At 63.6% G+C, this 15,157-nt stretch overlaps 1 protein-coding gene across 1 annotated transcript; it reads left to right on the forward strand.

The window, feature by feature from the left end:
• The first annotated feature begins 67 nt into the window (after window positions 1-67).
• Window positions 68-12,847, forward strand: IFITM10 (interferon induced transmembrane protein 10). The gene is made up of 6 exons (XM_066252868.1): window positions 68-93; window positions 503-689; window positions 1,107-1,218; window positions 3,035-3,330; window positions 4,206-4,658; window positions 12,230-12,847. The coding sequence occupies exons 1-6, from the start codon at window positions 68-70 to the stop codon at window positions 12,377-12,379; spliced, it is 1,224 nt and encodes a 407-aa protein (XP_066108965.1). The 3' UTR covers window positions 12,380-12,847.
• Window positions 12,848-15,157: the final 2,310 nt, after the last annotated feature.

Genomic DNA, 15,157 nt, shown 5'->3' on the forward strand with positions numbered 1-15,157 from the left:
CTGGTGGCCCTGCCTCGTGGCTGGCAGGGTCTGGCTTGGGCCGCGGCCTGTAGCAGTGGCCGGCACAATGGGGCCCGGGCTGGAGGCGGCAGGGTGGGGCTCAGCGCAGGCCTTCTGGGGGCGCCTGATGGAGGCTTGGTTTCCAGGTGGCTGCCAGACTTTCTGGGGGAACTCTCCTACCCTTGGAGGAGGCCCAGCAGCAGGACCCCAGTGTCCCCTGGCCCCCTGGCACGCCCCCCTTGGGCTGGGGACGGAGCTGAGGTGCTGGCAGCTGGCCTCTCACCTGGGCTTCCTTGTTGCCCGCTCTGGAGGTGGCCTCTCCGGGGGATGCCAAGCCCATGCTGGGCAGGCCCTCCTGGGGTCTTGGGGTCCCAGGGTTCAGGGACCAGAGTTAGGAATGCCCTGGCGGTCCTGGGGGGGCAGGGCTCCCATCTGGGACCCTGGGTTGGAGGTGTGGGGCTCGGCACACGTGACGTCTGTAGCTGTCTGGGTGTCTCTGCAGCCTGCAGGGCTCTGGCTGCTGTCGGGCCAGCCCTGGAGAGTGCAGGGGGGACGGCCCCCCAGAGCTGAGCCTCGGCGGACACCTTCTCCACGGCAGGAGGCTGGTCCGCCTGATCCGGTGCTCTCTGCGCCTGAAACATGAGCAGGGCGCGGGCAGACTGCAGGCCTGGCAGGGCTTCTGGGAGACGGTGTCATCAAAGCCTTTGTGTGCAAGGCCCAGCGGGCAGAGCCTGGGGGGAGGCAGCCCCTCCCGCAGACTGGGACTGCTGCCTGCTCCCTGCGGCCCACCCACCAGGCCGGCACGCCTCACGGGGCCAGGCGCCCCGGGGCCCACTGCCCACCCGGGACCCACTGCCCACCCGATCACCGTGTGTGTGACCCTCTCAGTTGGGAGTCTCGGGTCCCCCGGAGGACGAGACCCCTGGAACATGGGGGTGAGCACAGCCAGAGCCCTCTACTCTGGGTCAGTACAGAATGAGCCCCCAACCCCCACCCAATCCAGGCCACGTGGTCTTGCAAGCTCCTGTGCAGAGCCCAAGGCCCTGTGGCCGCCCCGGGCTCAGCTCAGCCTCCCTGACCCCCGCCCTGTGAGTCTCTGTCTCTAGAAGGAAGGTAATGACAGGACGCTCCTCACTGTGGACCTGCCGGACGCCCAGAGAGCCCAGCACAGCGCTGGCTCTGGTCCTGGCTGGCTGGGCCCTGCTCTGCACAGGCCCAGTGGGCCGGGCGGGTGGGGGGGGTGCCTTTCCTGCCCCACACCCCTGCCTGGAGGACACCCAGCGTCAGGGGCTGAACTGCAGCAGCGACCCAGGGCCAGCTTCTCTCCTCGTCCACTCAGGGTGGAGGCCAGTGTGTGGGGGCGATCAGAGAGAGGCAGCCCCCCAGTGGTCTGTGGGAGAGAAACCGGACCCCACAGTGACCTTTCTGAGGAGCAGGTGCACTTGTGTGCAGATGAGGCCCCCACTGGTCATCCCTGCAGCCCCCTGCCCAGGGCAGCCCAGCTCAGACCCCAGGGAGACCCAGTGGGGTGGCACACAGGCCACACGCAGGCACCCGAGGTCAGGCTCAGCGCCGGGAGAGGGGTCTGAGCGCCCCCATGCCAGGCCCTTGAGAAGGGGGCAGTGGGTGCTGGGTGAAGGAGAGCTGAGCCCTGGCTCCCTGGCAGACCCCAGCGGCCCTCATGCCGGAGGCCCTGGTCCTGGGGGGAGTGGGGGGCTTGTGTTTGGGAAGCCCTCCCACACACAGAAGGTTTTATCAACAACGTTCAAGGCTGACTCGGTGGTCCGGGGTCCTGATGAGGGTGGACGAGGCCGTCCTGGGGTGGGGGTGCTTGGAGAGAGGGAGCCCAGAGTTTCCGGGAGAGAAGGGGGTTCAGAGAGGACCAGGCGGAGGCAGGCGGGACTCTGAGAGGAGAAGGGGTCTGAAGGAAGGACCCGGGCTCAGAGGCGGGAGGGTCGTGGGGAGAAGGGGAGGCAGGTGGAAGGAGTCAGAGGAAGAGGGCTTTGTGGGAGGAAACGCTCAGAGCACTGGAGGGGTCTCTGGGTGGACAGATGTGAGGAAAACAGGCGGTCGTACTTCGGGGCAGCTCAGGGGATGCTTTGGAGGGTCTGGGTTCGGCAGGGACCCGTGGCTGGGAAAGAGGACCCAGTGCAGAGAGGCACCTTCGTAGGTGTGCGAGGGGTTCCTCAGGATGGAGAGGTCGCTGGGACTCTTACAGAAAGGGGAGGTCAGCAGGGGACATGGGAGAGTGTGCGTGGAAGGGTGGACGGAGACACGGGTGGGGAGGCACTGCTTAAGGCAAGTGATTTGTGGGGACAGAGCACCTGCAGGGGAGGGGACCCAGGTGGGACAGGCAGGGCTCACAGAGAGACAGGGGCTGGTGTGCGGACTGAGCTCCAAGGAGACTTGGAGAAGGACATCCGACCCCACAGGCAGAGGCACCAACTAACTGGTCAGAGAGGAGGCTGGGAGACGCGACTTTGTAAGGGAACTAGATGAGCAGGGATGGGGTTCCGGGGCTCGGGGTGCTGTGTGAGGGTCAGATCTGAGGGGACAGACAGGAGCTCGGACGGGGGTGGGCTCAGCAAAGACAGGGCCACGTGAGGCCTGGACTTGGTGGGGTCAGGAGGACGGCGTTCTGAGGGCGGCCACCGACTCGGGACAGGATTGTGCAGGATGAGCACTGGGTGAGGGCTTGGCGAGGGCCATTCCGCCCAGAGAGGGACTGCAGCTGGGGGCTTGCAGGCTGCGAGGCATCAAATTCAAGAAGAACATGGGCCTGCAAGGAGCTCAGTTGGGGCCATGGGTGCGCAAGGACAGCAGGAAAGGGGTTCTTTGGGGAGGCAGTTAGGAGGGTCCAGGGAGGGGACCGGTTCCAACAGAGGTCGTGGGGGGCTTAGCAAGAAGGAGGGGTCAGGGAGTTGGCTGGGGTCCTGGGAGACACAGTGACGCGGACACCGGCTCCAGCGCTGTAGGGGGACCCATCCCTGGCCAGCAAGGCAATCCCTGAGGGTCCGGCTTCCGGCACGCGCAGCTGGCCCCCACCCTGCCGGCGGGAGGAGGCGGGGAGGTGGCTGCGCCCGCCGCTGCCGCCGCCGTGAGTCAGGCTTGGGCTGCAGCCGCGCGGCCAGGCTGGCGCTGCGGAGGGAGCGCCGGCAACGGGGAGGCAGCGCCGCCAGCCCCGCGCCCTCCCCGCCCCCCTACTCCGCGCACTTCCCGCACGGAGGCTGGGACGCTGGGACGCGGAGCGGCCAGACAGAGGCCCGCGGGCAGGCAGAAGGACGCGCGGACGGAGCGCAGGAGTCGGGCCCACCGGCCCAGGAGTCGCCCGTAAGTGAGAGCGCAGCGCGCCGTCCGGGGGGCTGCGACAGATGGAGTCCTGCTGGGGACCTTGGGGGTGGGGGTGGGGGCTCGGCCGCAGACCCCCCAGGGGGGCGCAGGCGCGCCTTGGTGCCTCTTTGGGGAAGTGTTTGTTTCAAAGTGTGTCATTGTGCATCCGTTCCTGGCACAGGGTGGGTGGGTCCCAGCGAGTGCGCACGCTTGGGGTCCCAGGAGCCGCTCTGGGCCAGGGTTCGGGCGAGGACATCGTTGCGCGCGAGTTTGGAGCACCCCCACCCGCACCACCCCGCCCCCCAGCCTCCGCATTCGTTCTCCGGCGATGGTGTTCCAGCCTGTGTCTCTGTGTCCACGCTGCGTGTCACGGTGCGGAGTTGTTTACCTAGCCGCGGCTCTGAGCGCACGGGACCTGCCGGGGTCTGGAGAGCCGGGGGCGGCGGCGGCGGCAGTTGTGTCCGATGTGTCAGCGGTATAGGGCTGCAGGTGTCCAGGCAGCGCTGCTCCCTCTGCCAGACCGCGTCTGAGGCGGTGTCATTGTGGGTCTGCCGCCCTGTGTGTGTGTGCCCGGGGCCGCTGGCGCGCTCTGCTTATTGCAAAGCCATCAGTCAGGGCCTTGTTGGGTGTGCGGGGGGTGTCGCTGTGGTGCGTCGTGGGTGAATGTTTGTGCGCAGATGGCAAAGCGATGAAAAGCCCCCAATGTTCGTGCCAGGGCTGCTGTGAAGGTCTTTGGCATGCCAGCGGCTGGGGGGGGCGGGGAGGCAGGTGGCAGGCTGGCAGCTGGCTGCCTCGCCGGGGATTTCCGTCTCCTCCGGGGCTGCAGGGGAGATGCTGAGGGACGCCCGGTCATTCGTCCTCTCCGCTTCCTCCAGGCCCAGGGCCCTGGCCAGTGCCCAGCCCTGCTGGGAGCCCCGGCCAGCACCACGGACGGCGCCCAGGAAGCCCGCGTGCCCCTGGACGGGGCCTTTTGGATCCCCAGGCCCCCGGCAGGCTCGCCCAAGGGCTGCTTTGCCTGCGTGTCCAAGCCCCCGGCCCTGCAGGCGCCCGCGGCCCCCGCGCCGGAGCCCTCCGCCTCGCCCCCCATGGCGCCCACTCTGTTCCCCATGGAGTCCAAGAGTGTCAAGACGGACAGCGTGCGGGCTGCCGGCGCCCCCCAGGTCTGCAAGCACCTCGCGGAGAAGAAGACGATGACCAACCCCACCACGGTCATCGAGGTGTACCCGGACACCAGCGAGGTGAACGACTACTACCTGTGGTCCATCTTCAACTTCGTCTACCTCAACTTCTGCTGCCTGGGCTTCATCGCCCTGGCCTACTCCCTGAAGGTAAGCGGGGGCTTCATCGCCCTGGTCTACTCCCTGAAGGTAAGCGGGGGCTTCATCGCCCTGGCCTACTCCCTGAAGGTAAGCGGGGGCTTCATCGCCCTGGCCTACTCCCTGAAGGTAAGCGGGGGCTTCATCGCCCTGGCCTACTCCCTGAAGGTAAGCGGGGGCTTCATCGCCCTGGCCTACTCCCTGAAGGTAAGTGGGGCTGGGGCCGAGCACGACAGACCCCCCCCCCACTGCAGCATTCTGCCGTCCCTCTCAGAGAAGCCATGAGTGGGGTGGGTGCAGCCCAGGGGGTGCTGATGAACAGAAGAATGGGGGGGAGGGGACAGAGAGGATGATGTGGTGAGCTCTGGGCTCCCTCTCCCTGTGCTGACCTGGGAAGCTTCTGGGGTGTCTTGAGAGGGCTCAGGGTCCTCAGGGCCAGGTTCTCTGCTCAACAGGCTTAGTTAGGGGGTGGAAGGGACTTGGGGGTCCAGGTTCTGTCCTCTGGGTGGGGGTGTGGGTGGCAGTTAGACCTGGACACAGCTGCCCCTGGGTCTGTGAGGACGGAGCCACACAAAGGTGAAGGGTCCTGGGCGTCCTTTCCCCATTGACGGTGAAGTCAGGGACTGCCGGAGACCCCCTTGCTGGGGAATCTGACCCCAGGCAGGCCCTCGGGGGTGGGGGGTGGGGTCACCAGTCCCAGCTATCTGCCTTGTCCTCTTGCCCACAGTTTCTGTCTGGGTGGCCGGGAGCCAGAGGGAGGGCTTGGGAGCACACGCCCGCACACCTCTGACCTCACACCCCGCCTGGGTGGGTGGGACTCCCAGCCCCTCACTGCTCTGAGGGGAACCGGCCAGGAGCAGACAGGACGCTCTGCCCCCACTCCCACCCCCAGGGCACCGTGGAGACAGGTCACAGGAGGGAAGCTGTGGTCACTCACACGTGGGGCTGAGAGACCGGCATGTGTGTGTGTGTGTGTGTGTGTGTGAGAGGACAGAGGGTCTAAGGCTGCGTGAGCCCTGCCAGCAGGAAGAGGAGTCCCCGCACCCCTCCCACCTCGTCTCTGTCACGCCGGAGGAGCTTGGCTCTTGTCTAGCCTGATCATCCTTTTTCCCCAGATTTGAGTGTCCAAGGTCAGGTGTGTTTCAGTGAGGACAGCTGCCCGGCGAGACGAGGCGAGCGAGGACCACGGGGGTGGGGAAGGTTGGAGCACGGGGGCTGCGGGGAGGGGAGGATGGACGGGGGGGGCAGCTCTGCCTCTGTCTCCCGGCCCCACCGCCCCGGCCCCCTGTCTTACCGGCTCTCTGGTTCTCCTGACTCACCCCGGGGAACGCCACCACGGACGGCCTTCGTCCCCTTGTCTCCAGGCCTGGGCACCTGGTCCTGGGTTTCACCACATGCCACGCGTGTGGTGTGCGTGACTGTGCATGAGTGTGCGTGTGCGTGTGCTACAAGGGCAGCAAAGGGAAGGGTCCTTGCGAGCGGAGGGTGGAGCCTCCGGGGCCAACCTCAGTCCTGCCCTGTGGCTGGGCCCTCCCTGCCCACAGCCCGTGGACCTGGGTCCAGCAGCACGGGCTCCTGTCCTGAGCGTCCCTTCTCCCCCTTGGCTCAGCTGTGGACAGCCGGCTGGCACGGGGCAGGCCCATCTGCTGTGGGCCGTAGGTAGGTCACGGAGCGGGGCAGGCTCTGTGCGGGGTGGCGGGTGGGGAGGCGTTGGTGCCTCTGAGGGGCAGCGTGGCGCTCAGATGCCTGCACCCCGGGGCTGCTTCCCCGTGGTCTTCCTCCTCGGAGGGAGGGGGCGGACTGACCCGGGAGGGCGCATGCAGCGTGAGCCGCCTCCGTCCCGGGCAGAGGGGAGGACGGCGCTGGCCGGCGCGGGCTCTCATGGCTGCCGCGCACTCGTCCATCTGTCCGTCCAGCTGCACGTCTCCTGACCTGCTGCACCCACAGCGTGTGCAGCCGGTCACAGGCATGACCAAGGGCACCCGACAGACGTGGGGTCAGGAGGCCTTGGCTGCAGGCCCAGCTTGGCCCCTTGAGAGTGTGTGAGGTGCCACTTGGCCTCAGCGATCCGGTCCTTCCCTTCCTCCTACACAAATCAGCTGGAAACCGAGCAGGGTCCGCCTCAGCGCCCGCGGGCCGGGCAGAGCTGGCCTTCGGGGGTCGGTGTGAACTAGCCACCGCGTCCCTGCCTGCCTCCCCCATCTGTTTATCCCCCCCCCGCCACACCTCGGGCCCTTCCACCTCCACGGGTCAGCCGGTCACCTCGGTCCACTTCAGGCTGGGTCTGCAAACACGGGCCGCAGCCCGACTTCGCTCTGCCTAGCGTCCGGGGAAGGTGGAGACAGGCGTCTGTCTCCGTTCATGCCTTCAGCACAGGCTGCTCACGGTGACCACTGTCCCCTCTCCCCTGTGGTCACTGGAGGAAGACCAGACTCCTTGTCTGGAAATTCAAGCCCCCACCCCCAGATCTATTCCAATGCCCCCCTGGCCTCACCAAACGCCCCCCGGCCCTGGCAACGTGCTGCTTCTCCAGCCCAGGGGTGTGGGTGAGATCGGGGTCTCTCTGCTGCAAAGTCTCCCCTGGACTCCCTCTGGCTGAACCCCGTCCCCTGCAGAGACGTTTCTGCCCCAACCATGGCTGTCCGACACCCACCAGACCGGCAGTGACCACGGCAGGGCCGAGAGTCACGAGGGGGTTGCAAGATGCTGGGTGAATGGGTGGGTGGACAGAGGGCAGGTGGCAAGGGGGAACAGGCAGCCTAGTGTTTCAGGAAAGGGCCCCGGAGGGTGGGGTTGGGGTCAGGTGCGGGTCAGGTGTTTACCTGCTTGTTAAACGTCCTCCTCCCTCTCTCCCTCCCCCCATCCCGGCCTCCCCTCCCTCATGTGATGCTTAACTCATTGTCTGACCTCACTTTCTCAGTCACTTCCCTCACGTAATGACTCTGCCTGTCCTTGTTCATCCATCCTCCGGGCCAGCCTGTCAGGACATCTGTTCATCCTTCAAGCCGTCGACCCTTCCGTCTCTCTCTGCTCTCCGAGTTAGACCCCAGTGGTCTCATCATCACGACCCCTTGTCACACTCACCTTTGCTCGTTTGTACCCTTTGACCCCTCAACTCATCCCATCGATCCCTGTAGGTCCACCCACTGTCCTTTTTCCTATTTTCCCTCCCTTCTCACCCATCCACGTATCCAGCTACTGATGCATCCATTCACTTACGTTTTTGTCTTCTCTTCCTTTTCTTGTCCTCGTCCCCTTCCACTCCATATGCTGAATTCATTAATTTGCCTATCCATCCATCATCCATCATCCATCCATCCACCCATCATCCATCCATCCACCCATCATCCATCCATTCACCCATCCATCCATCATTCATCCATCCATCCATCATTCATCCACCATCCATCATCCATCCATCCATCATCCATCATCCATCCATCCATCATCCATCATCCATCCATCATCCATCCATCCATCCATCATCCATTCATCCATCTATCCATCATCCATCCATCATCCATCCATCCATCATCCATCATCCATCCATCATCCATCCATCCATCATCCATTCATCCATCTATCCATCCATCATCCATCCATCCATCATCCATCATCCATCCATCCATCATCCATCCACCCATCATCCATCATCCATCCATCATCCATCCATCCATCATCCATTCATCCATCCATCCATCCATCATCCATCCAACCGTCATCCACCCAACCATCATCCATCCATCCATCTATCCATCCATCATACAGCCAGCCAGCCATCTATCCATCTATCCACCATCCATCATCCATCCATCCATTATCTATCCACCATCCATCCATTATCCATCCATCCATCATCTACCCATCCATCTATCCATCCATTCATCCTTCCACCAATCTATCCATTCATCTACCAGTCCATCCATCCATCCATCCATCCACTCATCATCTATCCATCCATACATACATCATCCATCCATCCATCCATCCACCTGTCCATCCATCCTTTCCTCTATCTCTCTGTGCTCACTATACCCATTTGTTTCATTCATCCATCCACCTACCTGCCCACACTCACTCACCTATTTCTCATCATGAAACTTCATACTCTCACCCGTCTTTCAATCCATCTGTCCACTTCCCTTTCCTCCCACCCTCCCTCCTGGTCCTCTTTGCTTATTCAGTTCACCCCACAATACCTTCCATCAACACACCAAGTAAATCATCCACACCCAACACGTCATCCACACACACCCAACACGTCATCCACACACATCCAACACGTCATCCACACACCCAACACGTCATCCACACACCCGTCATCCACACACATCCAACACGTCATCCACACACCCAACACGTCATCCACACACATCCAACACGTCATCCACACACCCAACACATCATCCACACACCCAACACGTCATCCACACACATCCAACACGTCATCCACACACCCAACACGTCATCCACACACACCCAACACGTCATCCACACACCCAACATGTCATCCACACACCCAACACGTCATCCACACACCCAACACGTCATCCACACACATCCAACACGTCATCCACACACCCAACACGTCATCCACACACCTGTTCATTTTTCCACCCTTCCCCGACCCCATCAGTCTTTTCATACGTCTCTCCTTCCTCCCTCCTTTCCATGTCTTCCTTCTTCAGATTATTTGTGCTCTAGTGATCCATCCATCCAACTCCCTCTGACTCTCTTCACCCTTCTTCTGTCGTCTCTCCCCGCTTCTGTCCACATCTTCCACTTTTATTTTTAGGTGAGAGGAAGGGAGGCAGAGTCCCACAGGCACCCTGATTGGGATCCACCCAACAACCCCATCTGGGGCCAACGCTCAATTACCGAGCTATTGTTAGCACCTGGGGCTGGATGTGCTCAGAACAACTGAGCCATCCTCAGTGCCCAAGGCTGATGCTCAAACTGATTGAGCCACTGGCTGCGGGAGGGGAAGAGAGAGAAAGGAGAGAGTAGGGGGTAAGAAGCAGCTGGTTGCTTCTCCTGTGTGCTCTGACTGAGAATCGAACTCAGGATGTGCCTACACCAGGTCCATGCTCTATTCACAGAGTAAGCGGCCAAGGCCCTCTTCCACTTTCTTAATATGCCACATAGCCGTACCCCTGATTCTTCATGGCAGCTCTAGTTTACAATGTGGGTTTGAGTCCCGGGGCCTTAAGTTAGTAACTTTTTGTGCCTAACTTTTCTTGTGAAAATGGGCGTGAGCCCACCTCACAGTGGTGTTCTCGAGAGGATTAACTGAGTTAATAGCAAGTCACACTGTTAGCGCAGCACCACACTCATAGGCCTTTATTTTCTCAGCATTTTTACGATTATTCCAAGCGTCATTCTCCCTCTCCGTTCTCACCTCTGTCACCTCTGTCTCTCCACCGGCCCTGTGGATGATCTCGGCCATTCATTTATCCGTACACAGATCCAACCGTTCACCCCTTTCCTGGCCGGAGGTCTCTCCCCATCTTCCTGCTGTTTCCTCCCCCTCCCTCCTTCTCCCCATTAATTACTCACTCTAATTACTCCTTGGTTTACGAGTTCCCCACCTACTGATGAAAGTATATCGGTCTGCCCCTTTCTCCTCCTCGATTTTGCGATTCTCTCCCCCACTCACTCAGCTGTCTCTTCCAGACTTTGAACCCTGCCGTTGTCCCCACACCCGTTCATCTCTTCATCGCATCGCTTGTTATGGTGCACGACCCCTTCGTCCAGCCGTCCGTCCGTCTGTCTACCTGTTCTCCATCCACAAACCCATACACCACCCACATTCCCACCTTCACTCTTCCCCCCCTTCTTCTGCCCACGCACCCACCCCAGCGTTCCCCCGGCCTCCCGGTCAGCCTCTCTGTCCCCACGCGCCCACCGCTCCCTTCCCCCCGCCCTCCTGCCCGCCCACCCACCATCTTTTCCTGCCTGCTCCACCCAGACGCCGGCAGTGGGTGTGTCTATCTCTTCTCTCCTTCTCTCCCGTCCCTCCTCACTGACCTCCATCCGTCATCTCTCTGTCCCCCCGTCCGTAGAGTCATACGTCCTCCCTCCCGCTCAGATGACCAGGCCTGTCCTCTGTCCTATCTCCCCCCTCCCTCCCTTTTCCACACGTGTTTCATCATCAATTCTCCTCATCGATTAGCTGTTCGGTCACCTGATCACCAGCCCGTTCCGACTTCCCAGCGTTCCTCCCACGATATTTACCCTCGTGCACTGGATGGTTGTCCAATGACTGACAGGTGAAAAGCAGCCCACGGCCCCGCCCACCAGGTGCCCGTCGTCGTGGGGGCAGTGAGGAAACTCACAGTTATGCACATTAGCCGTGGACCTCAGCGGGGAAGCGTGGTCAGGGGTGGATCTCGGCAGGGAAGCGTGGTCAGGCGTGGACCTCGGTGGGGAGGCGCGGTCAGGGGTGGACCTCGGCGGGGAGGCACAGTCAGGGGTGGATCTCGGCGGGGAGGTGTGGTCAGGCGTGGCCCTTGGTGGGGAGGCGCGGTCAGGGGTGGACCTCGGCGGGGAGGCGTGGTCAGGGTGGATCTCGGCGGGGAAGCGTGGTCAGGCGTGGACCTCGGCGGGGAGGCGCGGTCAGGCGTGGCCCTCGGCGGGGAGGCACGGTCAGGCGTGGAGCTCGGCGGGGAAGCACGGTCAGGGGTGGACCTCGGCAGGGAAGCACGGTCAGACGTGGACCTCGGCGGGGAAGCGTGGTCAGGCGTGGACCTCGGCGGGGAAGCGTGGTCAGGGGTGGCCCTCGGCGGGGAAGCCGGTCCGGGAGGGGTGGGGCGCTGTTTTATAGAGCGTGGGCACGGAGGCCTCGGTGATGGGATGATCCTTCTGAGGAAAGCCTGAACTGACTCGTGGGCGTCACCCGCACTGCCCTCCCCCCTGGGAGGCAGGTTCCAGGGAGGGGCGGCAGGTGTTGTAAAAGCCCCCGGACAGAGTTGGGTTGGGGGACCAGGAAGGAGGACTCGGAGGAGGAACTAGAACTTCTATTTACTGTGGAAGTGGTGTATTACGTAGGAAACTTGGTTAAATTTTTTAATATAATTTTTTCTTTCTTTTTTCTATTTATTTATTTGTATTAAGTGAGAGGCAGGGAGTCAGAGAGACAGACTCCTGCATGCACCCCATCAGGGATCCACCCGGCAAGCTCACTAGGGGGTGATGCTCTGCCCATCTGGGGCCACTGCTCTGTTGCTCAGCAACCAAGCTACTTAGCGACTGAGGTGGAGGCCACGAATCCATCCTCAGCACCCGGGCCAACTTGCTCGAATCATTCAAGCCATAGCTGCGGGAGGGGAAGAAAGAGAGGGAAGGGGGAGGAGGAGGGGTGGAGAAGCAGATGGGCGCTTCTCCTGTGTGCCCTGACCGGGAATCGAACCCGGGACTTCCGCAGGCCAGGCCAACAGTCTGTGCCCGCCTGCCCGCTGCCCACAGCCCGCCCTCCGGCCCCGGGCCCCCTCCCGGGCTCACCTCTGCTCTGTGCCCGCTGCCCGCTGCCCACCCTCCGGCCCCCGGCCCCTCCTGGGCTCACCTCTGCTCTGTGGCCCCCACAGGTGCGGGACAAGAAGCTCCTCAACGACCTGAACGGCGCGGTGGAAGACGCCAAGACGGCCCGGCTGTTCAACATCACCAGCTCCGCCCTGGCCGCCTCCTGCATCATCCTGGTCTTCATCTTCCTGCGGTATCCGCTCACCGACTACTGAGGCCCCCGGCCGCCCGCCGTGCGGACAGAGCGCCCTGGGGACGTCCACGTCTGTGACTGACGGACCCTGGAGGCTGCAGTGGGGGCAGAGCAGGGCGTCCGCTCTGGCCCCCCCCCCCGACCCTGAGGCTGTGAACCGGGCGGCGAGGCCTGGAAGCTCCGTACAGTAAGGGGGGGGGGGCAGGAGCTCCGTGCGGCCCCCCCTCCGCCCTGCTTCCTGGCCCTCCGCCTGCTGCTGGGCTCTTCCTGGGCCCCTGCACCCTGGCTTCCCTTCCAGCGGCTGCACCCCTGTCTTCCCGCGCCCCCTCCCGGGGCTCCCTCACCCCCAACCTGACACCCAGCAAGAAGGGCTTCCGTGGGAGCTTCCCAGGAATCTGGGGAGGCTGCCGGCATCTGGGGACTCCCTCTGTCCTCCCTGACCCAGTCTCCTCCAAGCTGTGACCCTGCTCAGAGCTCCTGTTCCTGTGAGTTTTCAATAAAATTCCTGCCCAGCGCTCCCAGGCTCAACCTTCTGTCCGCCCCATGGCCAGGTCTGGGGGAGCACCGTGGGGGGGCTCTGGGCTCCACGTGGATGCTGTGTGCTCCCCAGCCCAGGGGGCCTGACTGCTCTGCACGGCAGGGGCCGGGGAAAGGTTTTTTGGAAGAGTATGTCGGGGGGGGACCAGGCAGCCCCCTTAGAGAGGAAGAGGGCGGGCAGTGGAACGAGCTAGCTGCCAACTGGGCTGAAAGCTCAAAGAAGACACAGGAGGGCACAGCACACCATCCGATCCCCGTCCATCCGGGGGACCTGGGACCTGGCAGCGAACCCCCTTCTGCCTGTGTCCTCACTGCCGTGGTGACACAGGGACAAGGCCTTCCCGTCCCTCGGCGTCGCCGTGAAGGCCAGCTGAGGGGAAAGAGAATTGAAGGTGGCCGGTCCAGAGTCAAGGTCGGCGCCTCCGCGGGCTGGGCTGGGCTGGCCGCTGTGCCGGAGACCGGGTGGGGGCGGGGTGAGACAATCCACCGCCCAGCGGGGACGGGGACGCTGTCTGGTGACTGAGATAAGGAAAGCACAGGCAGGCGCTCCTGGGACGCGGGCGAGGGGACATGAGTCAGCCCCGGGGTCGGGGTTACCCAGGAGGGGACACGAGTCAGCCCCGGGGTCAGGGTTACCCCAGGAGGGGACACGAGTCAGCCCCGGGGTCAGGGTTACCCCAGGAGGGGACACGAGTCAGCCCCGGGGTCGGGGTTACCCCAGGAGGAGGCAGGAGTCAGCCCCGGGGTCGGGGGTTACCCCAGGAGGGGACACGAGTCAGCCCCGGGGTCGGGGTTACCCCAGGAGGAGGCAGGAGTCAGCCCCGGGGTCGGGGGTTACCCCAGGAGGGGACACGAGTCAGCCCCGGGGTCGGGGTTACCCCAGGAGGAGACAGGAGTCAGCCCCGGGGTCGGGGTTACCCCAGGAGGAGACACGAGTCAGCCCCGGGGTCGGGGTTACCCCAGGAGGGGACACGAGTCAGCCCCGGGGTCGGGGGTTACCCCAGGAGGGGACACGAGTCAGCCCCGGGGTCGGGGTTACCCCAGGAGGGGACACGAGTCAGCCCCGGGGTCGGGGGTTACCCCAGGAGGGGACACGAGTCAGCCCCGGGGTCGGGGGTTACCCCAGGAGGGGACACGAGTCAGCCCCGGGGTCGGGGGTTACCCCAGGAGGAGACATGAGTCAGCCCCGGGGTCGGGGGTTACCCCAGGAGGAGGCAGGGGCGTCCTGCGGGGGGACCCGTGTGTGCGCAGCCCTGGGGGCGAGGGGGCCACGCCGCGTGGGAAGCCCAAGGGTGTTCCGTGCAGCTCAGGTGTGGAGGGGTGACTGTGTGTCCTGTCATCGGGTGGGACACAGTCTGCATCCCGGGACCCGCTGAGCGGGGCAGGCGTGGGTGCGTCAGGACCAGCTGGGCGGGGGACTGAGGGGGACAGGGAACGCTGTAGGAGCCGGGCTCGGAGAGGGTGGGGAGGGGCTGCAGGGTCTTGGGACAGGGTCCCAGGGCACCAGGGGCCACACACGGGGCTGTGAATCGTGAGGTCAACGTAGGTCCACCCGGGTCCAGGTGGCTTTATTACGCCTGGAGGAGGCAGGAGAAGCAGAGAAGGAATGGAGGGTGGGGAGGGGTGCTCGTTTTTCTTACACCTCTGAGACCAGCAGCTGGCCGACGGCCCAGACAGGTACCAGGAGGGGACGCACTAGGATGGAGGGGCCTCGGGGACGTCCCTCTGACACCTGCCCGCCCAGGGGATGCTCACGCTCCCGTCTGACAAGTGAGGCACTTGTCCCACACCCGGCGAGTCATCTGCGCTCACAGACGTCTGCGTCTGTCCCAGGCGGCTGGAAGGGCATCCTGTCCGGCCCCAGCAGCCCCAGCATCCACCCCGTCGGGCTCAGCAGAGGAGTCACTGTCCCCTGGCGGGTGTCCCTGCTGGGGTCAGGGGCACTGTGGGCAGGCCCTTCCCCGGCCTCCTCACCGCATTTTAGCCTTGATTTTGGCACGGGGCCTGGCATAGGCGGTCCGGTCCGGTCCGGTCAGTGAGTTCTCATGCGACTGGATGGACGGATCACCCTCGCTTGGCTTCCCAGTCCTGTCCACCTGCCCCCTGCCCCCCGGTGATGACCGGAGCTGGGTTACACGCGTGAACTGGTCGAACGAGCACATACATCAGAGCTAGTGGAGTCAGGGACAGACTCGGAAGGGATAAGACAAGGACGGAGCCGGCGGGATGCTTACTCCCCCCCCAGTCCCCTCCACAAGGGGGG

Source organism: Saccopteryx bilineata, chromosome 1 (genome assembly GCF_036850765.1).
Source record: "Saccopteryx bilineata isolate mSacBil1 chromosome 1, mSacBil1_pri_phased_curated, whole genome shotgun sequence".
Taxonomy (NCBI): Eukaryota; Metazoa; Chordata; class Mammalia; order Chiroptera; family Emballonuridae; genus Saccopteryx; species Saccopteryx bilineata.

Bases quoted from the DNA above. Each gene is read 5' to 3' on its own strand.
- IFITM10 (XM_066252868.1), top strand. From the start codon at position 68: ATGGGGCCCGGGCTGGAGGCGGCAGG. The intron at 690-1,106 runs GTGTCATCAAAG...CTCTGTCTCTAG, and splicing joins GGCAGGGCTTCTGGGAGACG to AAGGAAGGTAATGACAGGAC. The intron at 4,659-12,229 runs GTAAGCGGGGGC...TGGCCCCCACAG, and splicing joins CCCTGGCCTACTCCCTGAAG to GTGCGGGACAAGAAGCTCCT.